Genomic DNA, 18087 nt, shown 5'->3' on the forward strand with positions numbered 1-18087 from the left:
AATCTGTAGAATTAAATGGAAACTAAGTGTTCCAAAGTAGAACAAATTTATAATATATTTGGGGTAAAAAAAAACTTGATCAATATAGGTCATGTTGTTTAAATTTAGTTCTAATGCTTGCTAACTTGCAAATAAGTTTTAAAATTTTTGCTCAAAATCAATGTTTTATCTTCAGCTTGAAGGTTAGTAGTAAGATGGTGCTTAAAGTTTTTGAAAATCTCAATCCAAAATTTAAAATACATACATTAGTTGTGTGGAATACAGTATATGTCCTTCATGGTTTAAACATTTGTTTAGCTGTTGTTTTATAACCATGTTAATCATTGAACACTTAAACTACTTTGGTATTTGAGCAGACTTGGTCATCCATGAATAATCCCACTTTATTAGAAGTTTAAGCTAACTTTGTTATCTTGAACAAACACAAGACTTTTTTTTAGATAGCTCTTGATATTTTAAAAATGCTTCTATTAGTTATCTTCCTTATTTTCATCCATATGTATTTTTTAAATAGTTCTTAACATCTCCAGATTGTTTTTAAATAGGATTTACTGTGGTATTTTAAAGCCTTTGAATGATAGTTAAAATATCTGCCTGAAAGGGAAAGCTTTGTTCAAATTCTTAATGTTTAGGTGGACTTAGAGAATGTATTTGTTTATGGCAAAAGGACCACTGTAGAGAGGACAACTATACTTTTGATCTGAACTTTTAAATGTATTTCTTTTTTTGATTTTGGTTATCACTGCTGTTGCTCCTAGCTCTGCCAATCTGCAAGATGTTGAGAATTGACTAACCTTGCATTTTCTGCTTCTGTTGTCATCTAGAGCAACAGACAACAGCAAGTGCAGGGGATACTTGTGGAAAACTCCTTTTTTCAGCAGTCAGAAGATTATAGGATGAGAAAGGAAAAAAAAAACCTGAGGTGTATGATGCCTCATCCATATTGTTACTTACTAGATACAGATTGCTGCAGACAGAATAACTATCAGACTGAATCTTGTGGCTCCATTGTCTTAATTCACCTGAAAGCCAGATCTCTTGGACCTTCCTATTACAAATATTAGAACTAAGAGGATCAAAGTCTTTGGAAGGAGCATGATAGGTTTGACTGAATAACTTTGAAAGAAATTAAAAGCAGAAAGCTGTGGAGAGAAACAAAAAATGAAGTAGAATGCAAGAAAGAAAGAACAAAGATGGGAAAAAATTAAATCACAACAGGTAGGAAGTGAAAGGAATAGGGAAAGTTGTGAGAAATAGAGCCTTAAGTGGAGAGATAAACAATAATATTATTTTAATGTACTAAAAAATGGAAAGGGACATGGTTGGCAGTATGAATGAAGTGCATATGATATGTGACTGGCTTTTTTCTTTCTTCTATTTGTGAGATGGGGGCATTGCTTTAGTAGAACAGTTATTTTTCATGCTGGCTAGTAGTCCTTGTACAGTAAATATTGAATACTTTTTTGAATATAGAAAATTTTATCTTTTCATTGTTGGTGCTAGTTTCAATTCTTGCCTTTTCCTTCAGCTACCCTAACAGAGCACAATAGGAGCTCCTCATCATCTACCACTGATCTGCCTGGGTGTAGAATATCTCAGTCTTTGCTTGGACACCAGACAGATTCTGGGTCTACAAGCCCATCCTCACCAGGCTTTACCATTAGCACTTTGTGCAAATCTGGTGTTACAGCAGCGCCATCAGGGAGTACCAGTACTTTATCCTGTTTTTCACGGTCTCAGAGTCAGTGGATTTCCTTTGCTGATGAACTTCTTACAATTAGACACACAAGCACAGACAAGAAGGAGCCCCAGAGATTGCATTTTAAAACTGAAAATGCCTGCCTTGCCTCTTCTGCTTTGCTTGGGAATTCTTCCAACAGCTGTGCTTCTGAGGATCAAAGTGACCTTTTCAATAACTCTATATGCCATGAACAATTATTCATTGAAGAAACTGGCACTGCTGCTGAAATATGTTCTGCATCATCTTCAGCACTACTGGACTATAGTTTAGTGTCTTCTTGTGCTCATACAAATAAGGGTATGCCAAGCATGCATTCTGTACTACTCTTTGCTAATAACTGACTCCAAAAAGCAAGCTTTGGATTAATCTTTTTGTTACTATTGCTCAACTGATGTTAAAATTAACTCATCTTCTTACTTGGAATATACTAAACTGCTTGTTAATATCAGTTTGGACAGTTAAGTAAATACTCAGTTTCAAATAAGAAGAAAATTCGAATTATTCATTTAAAGGCATTGCTTTTTCTTAACTACGGAGTGTTGCTTTTCTAGAAATGGGAATGTATTTTTGTGGGATGTCAGACAGCAATGAGATTTGTTTGCAAAAACAATTATTTTTACATACGAACTTCCAAGAGTGGTTGGTATAAAATCACTTGAGAGCAGTGAGAAAGCCCATGATGCTGTTTTTAGATGCACTTTTCAGGGTATCACATGGCACTATTTTAAAAGCACTTATGGTTCTTGGTAACTCCTCTAGTAGAAACATCGCCTCTAGATATTCTACTCAAGTAAATAACTATTTATGTTCAGTGTGATCTTTCTGATATTTTCTTAACTTTGCTTTCTTTCAGCAAGGCCCACCACTCCTCTTTCTGTGGGCACTATTGTACCTCCTCCAAGGCCTGCTTCAAGACCAAAGCTGTCTACTGGGAAACTTAGTGGGATTAATGAAATAGTACGTATTGATTTTTTTTTTATTTGCCATTTGACTTGATTTCAGATACACCGTTCATTTACTCTGTTACAGTGGAGTTACTTTCTAGACAATGTTCAAGGAATCACATAAGCAGGTTTTCAATGTGGCCAGATAGGCATGATAATAGTTTGTGATAACTATCTCATTACAACAAATAATTATTCACACAAGTACAAAGGTCCAAACCATAATTTTTGCATCAGCTGAGTGGTTTTTTAGATGAGCAAATCAGTAATTTGATAATGAAAGACAAAATACTATTGAAGTTATTAACAAACCTCCCTTGATTTATGGATATCACCAAAGCTCTGGGAAATGATTGGGGTTTTTTTCAGTTGCATGTTGACAGAAGTAGCCCTGTTGTGACTTCTCCCTGCACTTGTTCCTGGTTTGTGGAGAAGAGAGGTGGTAGATCACAGTTGCTGCCCGTGAGGATAGTGAGAGGTTGCACACTGTCTGCATGTACCTGCAGGGCAGGTTCTCCTGCCGATAAGGAATGTGCTAAAGAATGTAAATAACCAAACAGCCTATCAGACTAGGCCGTGCCTAATTTCCTCTGTAAATATTAGTATTCTGCAGGTTTCACTTGACTTGCTGACTTGGAAAAATGTTCTGTGGTAAAATCCTATTATTGTGTTTCAAAGTAGCAAGATAGTTCCACCATATTCTCGGTACAAACAAAATTCTCATCTTATGCTTTGACAAAACTGACAGAATATTTTCAAACTGTTTTGCTTTTCAGTAGGATCAGAACAGAGTTTATTTTGAAATTTTTTTCTCTTTCCAATACAGAATTGTAGTAATTGCTCTTAGCCCAAGCAATCTGTTGTTCATGTCATTATAATTAAATAGAAGAATTTCTGTTCTGCTATAAAGTATGCTCTTGAACAAAGCTACATTCATTTTACACTGTTGCTTTTGAAATTTACATTATGTGGATACAAGTAGAACATTGCAGTTCTCTTCATTATGTTAACTCCTTTTACAATTCTCATAGTCTCTATTATAAAGCCAAAAAGTTCAATAGAATGGGGAAAAAAAGTTACTGTGACATCTTGCCTTTAGAGGGAAGGAAACACCCAAGATTTACAAATGCTAATGGTCAAAAGGAATTACTAAAGTCAGAGGGTCCCCAAAACTCACACAGCTTTATTATTAAATGATGCACTTGATCTGGAAATTGGTATGTTAGTCCCTGACCTACTATGTATGCACATGACAGTGGGTTTTGGATAAAGAGGTAGAATAAAAAGGAAGAGACAAAGGAACATATTAAATAAACAGGAAGAGAAAGAGATATCACCAGTCCTGGTTCCAGTGTCAGTTCAGCTGATGGAACGTCCTAGACGTATCTCCTAGGCTTGTTGGGAGTCCAAGTTTTCCCTGCCCTGGAGCTAAGTTTCTTGTTTTCTTTGCAAATTAGTCATCATGCACAGTTCATTCTTTCAGAACTCTCTGGAATTTAGTCAGACGGTTTTGGGGGTCCTGCATGGTCTTGTTACCCCCCATACAGTCCATGCCCACTTCTCTGCCTCATTCCTGCCCTTGAGCTGTTCCTGTGCTTGTGCTTATCTCCAGGAGCCAGAGCTCCTGGATGTCATGGAAAAGTGCTGCTTATCACTCCTTCTCTAGCCACATCTTGTTCTTTTTCACTTTGTTATTACCAACAATCCTTGGTTATTATCAGCAGACCTCATCTGTTAGTACCAGCAGTCCTTGGTTATTAACAATGATCTGTGGATACTACCAGCAGGCCTTGTCTATTAGTAGCAGCAAGCCTTGGTTATTACTAACAGTACTTGTCAGTATCAACATCCCTTGGACATTATTAATATTATCATTTGTCTGTTATTATCAACAATCCTCGGCTGGTTCAATACTCATGCAGCTATCAGTGTTTCAGACATACACGTTAGCCCCTTCTGGGATTCTGCAAAATGATACTTTGGGGGTTTCAGTACCTTTCAGATAGCATGATCACTGTTAAATACCTTAACAGTAAAGTGTATCCTAAAACCATCTAGAGATATAGAGTGGAAGAGACTTAAGTTCTCTAGGTCAACCTGATCAAAAAAGGGCTGACTTCAAAACTTTATCAGATTGTTCAGGAACATGCTGAGTTTTGCAAATTTCCACAGTGGGAGCTTTTGCAATCTGCCAATCTGGCAATCTGTCTCAGGATTTTACCAAAAGGTTGCAAGAAGGACTTTTTCCCAAAGTCTGGTTGCCATTTCTTCACTGTAGCTCTGGCATCTCTTAGAAGAGACTGACTTTGACTTCTTTGTGTGCCCCTTTTTACTTAGTAGGAGCCTGCTAATAAATCTCTTCTTAGGCTTCTGTTCTCTGGGCTGAAAAAACCCTGGTCCTACAGCCTGTTCCTCTCTTGCTCCTGTACTCCAGTCACAGCTATTTTAATTGCCCTCTGCTGCTCTCACTTCCAATTCATTACTAGCTCTGCTTTAGCTCTCTAAATCTATGTTTGCCACACACACAGATCTGTAGTCTTAGTTTCTGATACTGTGTTCTGTTAGTGTTATTGACAAGCTGTTGCATAATCAAATATATTAGACTTGACTACTCTGTCAAACAAATCTATAATCTATGAAATAATGGGATTTGCTCCAGTGGATAATGCAGGTTCTCTATTTTACACTAAATACTAGGGTAGATAAAACATGAAAGAAACTATGTTGAGAAACATTATTAAATTGATTGGGGCATGAAACAAGAACTTTTCTATTTACAATATTTTTTCATCTCTTTAAAACCACTTTGTGTTATATTCCTGTGATCTCTTTTGTTCAGCCTAGGCCATTCAGCCCTCCATTGACCTCTAACTCAAGTCCACCTCCAGCAGCCCCTTTGGCACGTGCAGAGAGTATTTCTTCTATATCCTCTTCTGCTTCCCTTAGTGCAGCAAACACACCTACAGTTGGTAAGTTTAATTAACCATTTTATCTTACTGGATAAATAGGATGACTCAGCCACTAGGCTGCACATGCTGTGAGAAACATTTGTTGGAGTTAGGTGTTTCATATAAGAGTCCAGGTACTTCAAGCATTCTTTGCAGTGTCTGCTTCTAAGGGACACTGATTCTCAGGAAAGCAGATTAAGTTAGATTAGACAGTAGATTTAGTTATGGCATGTTCTATAGGGAAATATTATTCACAATTAACATTCCATGAATTCTTATTTGGTATCAAGTACGACATGTTATCATATATTTGTTCAGAAGATGTTATTGTATAGATGCAGAAATACTTAGAGATACTGAAAAATTTGTATGAGTACAAATGTTCACAGAACTGAGTTATTTTATGTTCTAATGCTTCTTTTTCTTCAAGTTAGTTAAGAATATAAGTTAAGCAGTAAAAGCAAAATAAACAATTAAACAAGAAAGATTAAGATGAGAAGGAAATTAGTCTTCATATGTTGCCACTAATTTCAGAAAATTTTCTCTTGTTTTTAAAGGAAGGCCCTTCAGTTTTGATATTTGATTATCATAAATCAAAAAGAGACACTGGGGCTTTTTTAGTTAGTTGGGGTTTTTTGTTAGTTTGGGAAAGGCAGGTCTTAAGACATTTAAAAATGTTTATTTAGCAGTATTGAATTATTTAATTTCTGAACACATTGCACCTTTAGTCACAAGTTAAATCAAGTTGTCAAGTTATCATTTGGTTATCTGCAAATGTTATTGATGCCAAGGATTCTTCACTTAGACTCAGCAGCTCTGAAGAGCATCTGTGCAGCACCTAGTGAAAGTTCTGCAGTGGAGTCGTTTCCTCCCTGTGCAGAAGCAAAGCCTCTAAGCTCTGCCCAGCCTTAGCTCTTACAGTTCAGTGTCCACCAATTTCACAAATGCTGAGAAGTATCACAGAAACACAACTAATATTTTGGTTGCCAGAGTCTATCCAGGCTCACATCCTCAGGTCTCAGCTCTGGTGTTGAGGAACCAAAAATTGGTGGCAAGAGCATCAATTTTCCCAGCTCTAGGGACATATGTATGTGTGATGTTGGAAACAGTGGCAGAGTGTAATCATGAGGTGAGGCAGAGGTAAGGAGGTCTGTGCTGACAGTGAGGTTTGATGTGGTTATTATTCTGGCCTAGGAAAAATAAATAAGGCCAGTTCCATCTGCACTAACTGTATGAATTAAATAGTCCTGGGAAAATGGGAAGGGCAGTACAAAAAATGAAATACTTGGGGGCATGAGGATATAGTTTGCAATATATTGTGTTCTTTTGACTTTTGCACAATCTAGTGTTCCCCTTACCCTATTTGTTCTGAATAATGGAGAATTGACTCTGATTATCTTCTTCCAAATGAACTATAAAGCATGCATAATAGAGTGCTTCTCTTATGCTTTTGCCTTAATATAATTTGGAAAATATTTTTAATATTAATTTTTAGCATCTATTTTTGTTTGAAATACTTTGTTTTCTTGCAATGTTTTGTTTCATTTAAATGTAATAGACAATGATCTTTTGAGTCAAAATCTTCTTACAATTGAAAAGCTTTGTAAGACACGGCCAGGTATTGTATTCAAAGCACATTTATGCCTTAACTAATCATCCTAATATACTACATCTAATAAAATTGTATTTTTGAAACAAGCTTCTCCAGATATTTCTGGTATCAGTCACATACAAGTTGCCTGACATCTCAAATGCATAACAAATTCTATGTTGCTGAAATCACCAAAACTTCATGTAACCACTTTTATATAATGTTATCTTCTGTCTATCCACTTCTCTGCTCCATAAACAAGCTGAAACTTGACCTTGGCTCTTCAGTTTGTCATTACTAATTTCTTTCAAGTAAAAGGAATATATTTTTACATTGACAATCTTAATTGTCCTAACACAAGTAGGTAATAATGTTTCTATATTTACATATAATACAGATCTTAGAAGACAGACATAATAAATACAGTAATTTTTAAAATAAATTTTATTTTCATGATAGCTGTTTACCCAGTATGAAAACTGTCTTAAAATTTTATCACCTCTTGATACAATGATTTCTGGATTCCTGAGACTATTGAGAATCATAGCTTTTATTGGTAGTTTTCAGGGAGAGAAAAAAACTTTGGAATCATGATCCATGTATTGCCTGAAAGAATAAAGAAAAACAACCTACTGTTCATACAGAAAAAAAAGAATAAATCAGTGGTTTTTAGCTAGAATCATAATAATTAGCTCATTTAAGAATTTTTGGTTTTCAACACTTTTGACTAGAACTTTTGGGTCTAAGGAGGCCTAAGTGTTCCACAAATGTTTTCATGGTACTGATAAGCATTCTGAACATTTTACTACCTTATGTGAGAAATTGTAATGAAGAGAGAGGTATGAGGTAGCAGAATTAGATCAGCTCCTATCTTTTGCTATCTTTCTGTTACTTATCTCTTAATTTAAGGTCTAATATTAGGTGCTCTGAGAAGAGCAAGGTCCCAGCTTCCTTTTTACTTCTGAAAGAGCTCAGAAAGGACAGCCACTTAGAGGAAATAGATTTCATTTGCCTGGGGCAATAATACACAGCAGTATTTTGTTTCTGCTTTGTGGTATGAAAGAGAAATTTTTCTATTTGCTTATGAAAAGATAAAGACTTTACCTCCTTTGTGATAGGTAATACTATCCATTTCTTCATGGTACAAAAAACATAAGATGCTATCTACTACACTGCTGCACTAAGAAAAAACAGAAGAAACTTCCAGTATTGTTTTTCATATTCTGTATACATGTAGAAAATCTGTGAAAAATGAAATCCCATGACAACCTGTTTCATCAACAATATATGCACATTTCAAAAAGCCTCAGCATGAGATCTTGGTTTATACAGCTCTGTATTGGAATTGTGTTGTGTTGACACAAGCAACAAGTGAAGACTTCTCCAAGAATTTATGCTTGGGAATTGCAGTGTTTGTTGGCTGACAAAGTTAAAAGAATGTTAAATAGTTCATTTATGTGGGGTAATATTGATGAATTTACATTTAAGTTCATTTTTACTTTGAGTTCTTTGTATTTCTGTGACCATTTTATCATGCATTTTTCCATACAAAAAAAAGCATACAGTAGGGATTTTTTTTTAAACATTCTAGTCAATTTGCTTTGGGTCTGTTGACTTTACCCCCACCAGTAGCCATTTTACTGCAGTGTTCCTCTGTGTCCTATATTTCCTTGTGTCTGTTTACGTAATGTCATACCAATAGTCATACCTATATTCTTATGCTGCTGAGCAGCATTTTGGTGCTGTACTATGTTTATGTATTTCTACACACTTTAAAAGTAATACCTCAGATGAGACTGTGATGTTGGTGTGAACTCTTGTGAAATGACAGATGTAGTCAACCATTCTGAAATCGACTAAGCTTTCTGAAAATTAAATTTATACTGTATGTATTCTAGGTGTTTCACGTGGTCCCAGCCCTGTCAGCCTTGGAAACCAGGACACCTTGCCTGTTGCAGTAGCTCTTACTGAATCTGTTAACGCCTACTTTAAAGGAGCAGATCCCACAAAGTTAGTTAAATAGTGAATTGTGTTTAGTTACAATAAGAAAAGACAATGTGTCTACTTTTCATACTGGGGGAGGGAAATGACTATGCATTAGAAGGGGAATTCAAAGGGGTTTTTGTCCCTGGGTATAAATGACAACAGTGGCTTATTGCTCTGTAATGGCCTGCATCCTGCCAGGAGTTCACATACACCTGCTTTACACAAATGTGTTCAGTGACAGCACTGAGAATGACAAGGATTTTTATCATTGTCAGGTAGGTGTTACATGTAATTTTGTTCAGCTGAAAGCACTTAATTCCCTGTGACATCCAGTCCATTGCTATGCTGCTTAGGCCTTGCATAGGCAGAGCCATTGCCATGTTTTCAAAACTTGAAAAATATCCAAGACTACTGTATGCTTAAGCAGTTAATTTTTTTTATTTCTTATTTCATCTTAATTCCAAGCTGAAAGTGGCAGTACATAGTCACATTGCCCTCATTTGAGACTGATTTTCTGTTTTAAATTCAGTTCATAAGATTGTGAAATTACAGTGGTTGCTTTAAAATTATTACTAGAATTAGGTAGTTAATGAGTTGCAATGAAACTGAATTTTTATTCTCTTCTAGATGTATTGTGAAGATTACTGGTGATATGACAATATCATTCCCAAGTGGGATTATTAAAGTCTTCACCAGCAACCCATCTCCTGCTGTGCTCTGCTTCAGGGTGAAAAACACAAGCAAACTAGAGCAGATACTTCCAAATACACAACTTGTATACAGGTTTTGTATTTTTTTAACATAATTGTAAACTACAAAATTTGCAGAATTGTTTTATGTCAACAATTCTACAACAGTGTTGTGTATCAGAATTCTTTGCAGTCTGGTTGATTGAATTACATATAATTTAATTTTCTGAATTAATCTTGTTTGGCTTAGTTCTCTCCACTACCACTATTAATCTCAATGATTACTGGACTTAAAACTTGTGCTGAGTATAACAGGAGTCATAAAACATAATTTGTAAATGTGTCTTGTGTTTTCGTATGCATTTTATAATTTCTTTGCACAGTAGTAATAATAATGGAAAAACTAAGTTATGAAATAGTAAGCTTAAATGTAAATCAATAGTAGGAAATTCATGTACTCTCATTTGCCATCTACTAGTGTATTTTAAAGCCAAATCATTACATGGATCAGATTCTTTACATAACTATCTCTCAGATGTGTACCAGCATGCTCGGAAGAATTTGTAGGAAAAAAAGGTTGCTGATTGACTAGGATAATTGTTGAAATTGCACTTGGAGATAATTGTTTCTTTAAAAAAATAGAAAAGCTGGAAATTTTTTAGCAGAAATCCATTTAAGTTGAGTAGTTTCTATTTCATTTATTGGAGTAATTGTTTGAACACTAAGTTAAATGTTTTTGAATGCTGTATTTTTTAAATTACTGAAATAATAAATCAAACCATATGCATGTATTCTTTTATATTTCATTTCATTTTGTTAGTTCATACTTAATGTAATGAATAATTCATACAAAATTAAGTTTAATCACTGTTTGACATGACAGTTTATAACTGAAATGGTAACAGAGATGCGTCGGACAAAGTGAATTATACTGAAAAAACATATTTTGCAAAAAAAAAGGTTAATATATATGATAATCTTGAATGCCTGGTGTAATATTTCACCCCTAATTAATGATCTTTCTTTGTAGTGATCAGTCACAAAGTGACTCCAGTACAAAAGACTTTTGGATGAACATGCAAGCTATAACTGTCTACCTCAAGAAATTATCAGAGCAGAATCCATCTGCATCCTATTACAACGTGGATGTTTTAAAGTATCAGGTAAACAATTTTATCCTTTTGTAATTTTTCAGGAATTCCAGCAGATATTATATATACTCAGAAATTAAAAGAAATATTCTTCGTCTGCCAGCAGGGAGGTGAACTGTCATCTCTCATCTAGAACAGATCTGGATATGTCTCTACTTACAATGCATAAACTCTGCCCAGGCTTAGCACATGCCTGCTATTCTTCATGTCTTTCCCTAAGATACAGAGCTTGTTTCAGCTTACTAATGCTTCAGGTCAATCCTACAAGCAATCTTCAAACACTGCTTTTTTTGATATTTGTCAGCAAAGTCAAATACTCCTTTAAGAGATTTGATGGCAACTTCTTGTCATTTGTACTTGTACTGTCTTTGATTTTGCAATTGCCTAAGTTTTGGATGCTGTCACTGATGAGTTTTAATGCATGGTTCTGACTTGCAGTTGAAAGAGAGTAGGTTTAGATTAGATATTATGAAAAAATTCTTTACTCAGAGGGTGATGAGTCACTAGCACAAGTTGCCCAGATAAGTTTTGTATGCCCCATCTGTCCCTGGCAGTGTTCAAGGCCAGACTGGGTAGGGCTATGAGCAACTTTGTGTAGTGAAAATTGTCTGTGCCCATGATGAGGGTAGGTTGGAACTATATGATCTTCAAGGTTCCTCCCAACCCAAACCATTCTGTGATTCTATCTGAGAATGTATGACATTCTGATTTCTCACAGTGAGAAATAGAACAGTAGTCAGAATGGATTTACTGTGTGTAAGTCAGGTTTGACCAAGCTGACAAACTTCCGTGGTGACATGACTGCCCCTGTGGATGAGGGCAAAGTAGTAGATAATTGTCTGCTCAGACTTCAGGATGCCTTTCCATGCCATTTAGCACAGAATCTGTATAGAGAAGCTGGTGAAGAGCAGGCTGGATGAGCAGACACTGAGGTGAACTGACCCCCAGGGGACATACAGTTTAGTAGCTTCATTAATGATCTGAATGATGGGACAGTGTGTATGTATCCTTGGTAAGTTGATATCCTTGGCTGATGATATGAAATGGGGATGGCCCTCCAGATAAGCCAGAGGATTATTTTGCCCTCCTAAAGGAGCTCAACAGGCTGCAGAAATGGGCTGAGTGGAACCTCATGAAGTTCAACAAGAAGCACACGTGGGGAAACCAAGTAGAAATTATCTTGGCAGAAAAGGACCTGAGGGTCCTGTGGGTTACTATGTCTCAAACAACTCACTGCTCATGTTGCACAGGCAGCAGTTGGTCTCCTGGATGGTCTCCTGAGCTGCATTAGGCAAGGCATTGCTAGTAAGTGAAGTGAGGGGGTCCTTCTCCTCAAAACTGGTAACACCCCACCTGGGGTGCTGTGTTCAGTTCTAGGTTGTTCATTGCTAGTCAGAGTGGATAGCATTCAGCAAAGGGCCACAAAGACAATGGTGGAACTGGAGTACCTGTCCCATGAAGAAAGCCTAAGAGTACTGGGATTCCTAAGCCTGAAAAAAGGAAAATTCAGGGAAATCTCGTCAATATGTCTAAGTACCTGAGAGAGGGCATAGAGAGGACAGAGCCAAGATGTTTTCACTGGTGCCCAGTGACAGAAACAGAGGCAGAGAGTCAGAATCAGAATGGACACATGCTGAATCACAGGAGATTCCCTCTGAATAGCCAGAACCACTATTTTTCTTGTGACAGTGGCTGAGCACTGGACACAGGTTGCCTAGATGGGTAGTGGAGTCTCCATTCTTGGAAATGTTCATAAGTTGTCTGGAGCTTACACAGCCAGCTGGAGGGTTGGACCAGACAGCCTCCAGGAGGTCTCTGTCAACTTCAGCCATTCGATGCATCAGTGAGATGATGTTCTGGCTGTTAATAAAAAGCCTTCATGAATATTCAAGACATACTTACCTCAAGAGAGACCAGAGGTTTTCTAGGCCTGCATTGAAATGTCTGAACATGTGAGACAATTGTCTGCACAACAAAAAAAAACCCTGAAAATTACCATCAGTCCAGCTGTTCATATCTGTAGTTTCCACATCTGCCTAGTGTGGTTTAAAATCCTGGCATACTGACCCTGCAAAAAAGCATGTTAGGCACATGATTTTCTTGGGAAAGATGGGAGAGAAAAAAACATGTGGTTTGCTGAAATGAGTACTGTGTATTATTGTAAAAACAAGGCATTGGCTTGTGGAAGTCAAGACAGATAAAAAAGGTTTTGACCTGGTAAAAAAAAGGCAAGAGTGTGCACCAGGACACAGGAGGTTCCTCAGATAGATTGAGAAGGTGGTTGAGATGCATCAGCACAGTAGAATGATCTCAGCTACAGAAGCAGCATTCAGCCTTCCTGCAGCAGGAAAATAATGCTTTGAAGAGGTAAGAACTATATTCTGCTGGCTGCCTGTCCCACAATGGCAGGTGTTGTTCTCTGGTGCTGGCTGGTTGGGCAGTTGAATTGGCACAGCACACAACTGATAAGGATGAAGTAATTTTGCTGCAAGCATGCATCTTGCATAAGGCAGAATACAACAAAAACAAAGCTTATAAAAAGTTATAAAAGAACAGGAAGGAGCCTCATAGGCCAGAGGGAATTTAAACCTTTTCTTCAAGTATTTTAATAAAAAATTAAAATAACAGGAATTCATTTAGGCAGCAGTCTTCAAAATTCTGTGATTAAGGATGCAGAGGTCAATTGTTCTCTTGATATTTTGTCAGCACTGAGATTTATCTTAATTACCACCACCCCCTAATTCTGCCCAAAAAATGATATTTTAATTAAGTTGTTTTCAATGGTTTATTCTTTTACAGGTATCTTCAAATGGCATACAGTCCACTCCCTTGAATCTTGCAACTTACTGGAAATGTGATGCTAACACTACTGATGTGAGAGTGGATTATAAATACAATCCTGAGTCTATGAATATGCCTAGTATGCTGTCTAATGTCCAGGTTGTGGTACCAGTTGATGGAGGAGTGATAAACATGCAGTCACTTCCACCTGCAAAATGGTAATATTAATTCTTTTCAGTATTTTTTCTGATACTTTTCAGTGTATTCTTTAATGTCATAGCCTGAAAAATTTTACAGGAAGAAATAGCAAAATGTATAGTGCCAGATGTCTAGATGTTTTGTGGTCTGAAACGGAGATCACATGCAGCCAATTCACATAAATTGAAACAGTCAGTGAGTACCGATCCCAACTGTGTAATAATACAATGCTTTATGAATTATCCAATGTTTGCTTTCTTTTGTCCAATACAATAGACAATTGTAATACAGTAATTTGAAATGGTTAAAAACCATTTTCTCTGTGTGTGTAACAATGTATTCTTATAAGGGGATTATATAGCAAAAGTAGCAGAAAGGCAGTACATTAAAAAATTTCCTGATTGTTCTAACATAAAAATTAACTTCTAATGGAAATAATTTTAAAACAAACCTGAATAACTGAGGAGCTCTCCGTAAGCCAGGATGCACTCTCTCTCAATTCTAGTGTTAGGCAGATTATGAGACTAGCAGCTGCCACCTCCTGAGCCTGCATTTTACAGTAGCACTTCAAAGTGTGACATAGGTAGTAGGAAATTATGTTACAAGTTTCAGAAACAAGCAGAGGGTAGTAAGACTAGACAGAGTTGTACAGCCCTGGAGCAAACGTGAGCAGAATTCAATCACTCTGCCTGCACAGCATGTACATACTTGCCCAGCTGTAACATAAATCCTGGACTGTTAATTCCCAAAATGGTCTTTTTAACATGAAGAGGGCAAAGAACATCAAGTTGAAGGAAGTTAGGCTTTGTTAACCTTGTTTCTTATAGATCAGTCTACCTTACAAATTAAAGCTTAAAAGAAAAATAAACATGATGCATTTATTGGGTAGATTCTGATGTTTCTGGAGGCAATACAGTTGTAGGTATTTATTGGACAATGTAGTAACAGAGTATAAATTTAGGTGGAAAAAAAAAAATCCTTACAGGATTGACTCCTTGACTTGGTATTTCAAGGAAACAGTGCTTTTAACCACATTGTAAGCTTATTCTGAACAAGAACATGTTTAGTATCCTATCTGAGCAACACAACTGCACTGTGGTGAAGCTAGTCTCCCTGCCCAGGTTTCTCCCACAAGCCCTCTGTAATGAAGCCAGAGTGAAAGCAGGAACACCCACCCAGGACACTCGGTGTTAGCTGGGAAGGCTTAGGGACAGTTGCATTAGTGAACTCACATAGGCAACTTTCAAGACCCAGAATTTTGAGCCTGGCAAGCTGATCAAAGAAAAAAAAAAAATTCAGTTATGTCCCAGGCAGATATAGTATTTGTGATGTACTACCTGTTCAATCTAATTGACTGGGTGGTGGGGTTTTGGTCTTTTTTTAGGAAAAAAGGTCTCTATAGCTTGACTTCCTTTGAGTAAAGCTACCATATGTGCTACTTATGTGAGCATTTCAGTCCTGCTACATCAATGGCAGGAGCAATTTCAAACCTATCAGCACTTCATGCTGCTCACAGCTTTAAGTAGTTGACTTTCCTTTGATGCAACTGCTGGAAAGTCCTCTAGGAGTTAAAATGCCCTGTCAGCCTAGACACTCTTGGTACCCTTTTCTGTTTCTTTACAGTGTTTGCAGTTAGCTTGAACAGAGTATTACTGATGCCAATTAGTTTTACTAGAGAGGAAATGGAATAAAATTCATGCTGTCAGGACTCTCACTAGGAGGAGAACAATCAACATTGCTCCCCATTCTACCATCATCACGAAGCATCAAGGCATAGCTTCCAGACTGCTTCCAGAGTAACATATGCTTTTAAGGCTGCAGAGGGTTTTGAATTTTGGAGCCATAGGTAGGGACACAGGACAGTGTTAAGTGTGTAAAAAATTACTGTATAAAATGTGTAAGGGAGTGCATTCTTCTGAGCTTAGTGCTCTGGAGTGATGCAGACACAGCCTTCTCTTTTCCTCCTGTAGTTTTCCACAGACTTACCTTAAAATATGCAAATATTTTTATAGACTTCCATTTAGAGATGTCTGTGAAAATAAAAACAAATAAAGTTGTAAAACCAGTACTTGTAACTAACCTACCATTCTCTTACAGGAATGCAGACCAGATGAAAGCATGTTGGAAAATATCTAGCATTTCAGAGAAGTCTGAGAATGGAGGCAAGTTCAACTCTTTTGTTTTGCTTTCTTGTACAGACAATTTTTATCAGTAAATAGGTAATCATTTTAGCCTCTGTGCCCTCTAATTCCTTTTTACACATTTTCTTATGCTGTAAACTGTTCACTAGTTGATGTTTTTATCAATTAATTGCTTCCTGAGAGATTCCAATATGAGTAAGATGTCAAAATATAAATTTAATTATTAGCTATATAAGGGAAAACAATGAAGTACCCTGAAAACAGTTAGTGGTTCTAAAATAGGGTTTAGATAGGATATGAAATTTTTGCATTCATGCAGTTTGGAAGTGAACAGTTACTCAAATGAAAATAGGTTTAATATCTGTCTCTTTCCACACATAGATAATTTAAATACATTAGAAGGAGGTAAGTGGAAGAACTGGGGGTAAAAAAAAAAAAAATCCAAAACTCCTAGGTTTAGATATATTATTTTTGACCAACATTTTGAGTCTTGGTTTTGACTATAATGACTCCAGGAAAAATTTTAATCTATGCACATCTGCTCAGAGTGGTAATTTATACAATATTGCATAAGGTAGCAGTAGTTGTCCTCTGCCCAGTGCCTTTCTCTGAGCTGTAGTTACAACCCCTGCAGTCCCTGCAAGTCCAGTATTTTTCTGAAGTAGTACAGCAGCCAAAGCTGCTCAAAGTCTCTGTGGAGAAATGAACTGCTAATGTAAAGGAAAGGCCTTTAGTCCTGCTAAGAATTTAGTGAAGAGGATTGTGAAATCACAGATTTGCCTGTAAATGTGACTGGTTTCATTTAGAAACCACAAGCATGGAAAGAGAAGACAACTTCTATTCCTGCAAAGCTGCAGAGTTGTGGTTATCATTCAAACACAATAAGAGAGAATTTTATTGAACACAGGTGATTACTCTAGTCTGGTGTAATTTGTCTTTCACTAGCCTCACAGTTCTTTGTTATTTGTCTTCACTACATTGGATTAGCCCTCTTCCTTCCCCCCCACCCCTTTCCAAACTTTGTGGCTTCTTTTAAAAGGAAAAATCGTACTGAAACACAAATGCAGCTAGATGAAGAGGAACTGTACACCTGCAGAATAGCACAGAATTGGCTGCTAGTGATCCAGTTTGCATCTTGTGTATTGATAGCAGACTTGCACATACCCCACTGCTTCTGCTGTATTCTTTTCCTTCCCACAGTCTTTTCCTCCTCTTTTCTTTGAGTATAAGCATGTGTAGTACTCTCAGTTCAGGAGGAAGCAATACTGTGCTAGTCTTGGCAGTTAGAGAAGCAAAGGGAGAAGTTGCACAAACACTGTCAATGTCAGGACAAGTGTCTTCAAGTCTTTTCTCCTGGTGGACATCATGATAAAATTTTAGGGGGCTTTTTATGGTCCAACACATGTGGTGTGTCAGTTGGAAAGAGATAAAACACAGAACAAACTTTCAGAACACTTGAATATATGAGTTGCCATAGTTAGAGTAGAAAGAATTTCCAGTTTACTGAAATAAGGCTGACCTACTGAAGAAATTAAATTGATCTTAAGCTAAATTTATCAAGAATAAGCCACTGTGTGAAACAATTTCTTTTAGTTCCTGCTTTTAGCTCAGTACCATTTAAGTTACTGACTTTCCTCGTCATTTAGCAGGTGTTGTTGATAGGAATAGCAAGTTGTTTTAAGCAAAATTATTCCATTCATTTTAATTGAAATGTCATTTTCCCAGCACACTTCACAAGAGCAAGAAAATACCTGTTTTAAAACCAAAAAGTAGTAGCAATGTGGGGATTTTGAAAAAGCCTTTCATTGCCTACAGAAATATACTTAAAGTAATTTTAAACTATTATTGCTTTATGATACTATCAAAGTGATGCCACTTCACTACTGTTTCTGAAAAAAACCCCTGAAATTTGTGAGA

The 18087-nt window shown here is 36.7% G+C and overlaps 1 protein-coding gene across 8 annotated transcripts in view; it reads left to right on the forward strand.

The window, feature by feature from the left end:
* The window catches only part of FCHO2 (FCH and mu domain containing endocytic adaptor 2), an 80785-nt gene that overhangs the window by 59489 nt on the left and 3209 nt on the right, over positions 1-18087 (forward strand). For 5 of the 8 annotated variants that reach the window (XM_085567617.1, XM_085567618.1, XM_085567620.1 and 2 more), the window contains 8 exons: positions 1529-2038; positions 2595-2698; positions 5525-5654; positions 9123-9234; positions 9838-9993; positions 10930-11062; positions 13850-14049; positions 16127-16191. In XM_085567617.1, coding sequence (XP_085423743.1) covers positions 1529-2038; positions 2595-2698; positions 5525-5654; positions 9123-9234; positions 9838-9993; positions 10930-11062; positions 13850-14049; positions 16127-16191 — 1410 coding nt within the window. The remainder of the gene's footprint in view (positions 1-1528; positions 2039-2594; positions 2699-5524; positions 5655-9122; positions 9235-9837; positions 9994-10929; positions 11063-13849; positions 14050-16126; positions 16192-18087) is intronic. The other 3 variants (XM_085567622.1, XM_085567623.1, XM_085567624.1) reach the window with 1 other exon arrangement.

This window comes from Lonchura striata, chromosome Z (genome assembly GCF_050655825.1).
Source record: "Lonchura striata isolate lonStrDom1 chromosome Z, ASM5065582v1, whole genome shotgun sequence".
Taxonomy (NCBI): domain Eukaryota; kingdom Metazoa; phylum Chordata; class Aves; order Passeriformes; family Estrildidae; genus Lonchura; species Lonchura striata.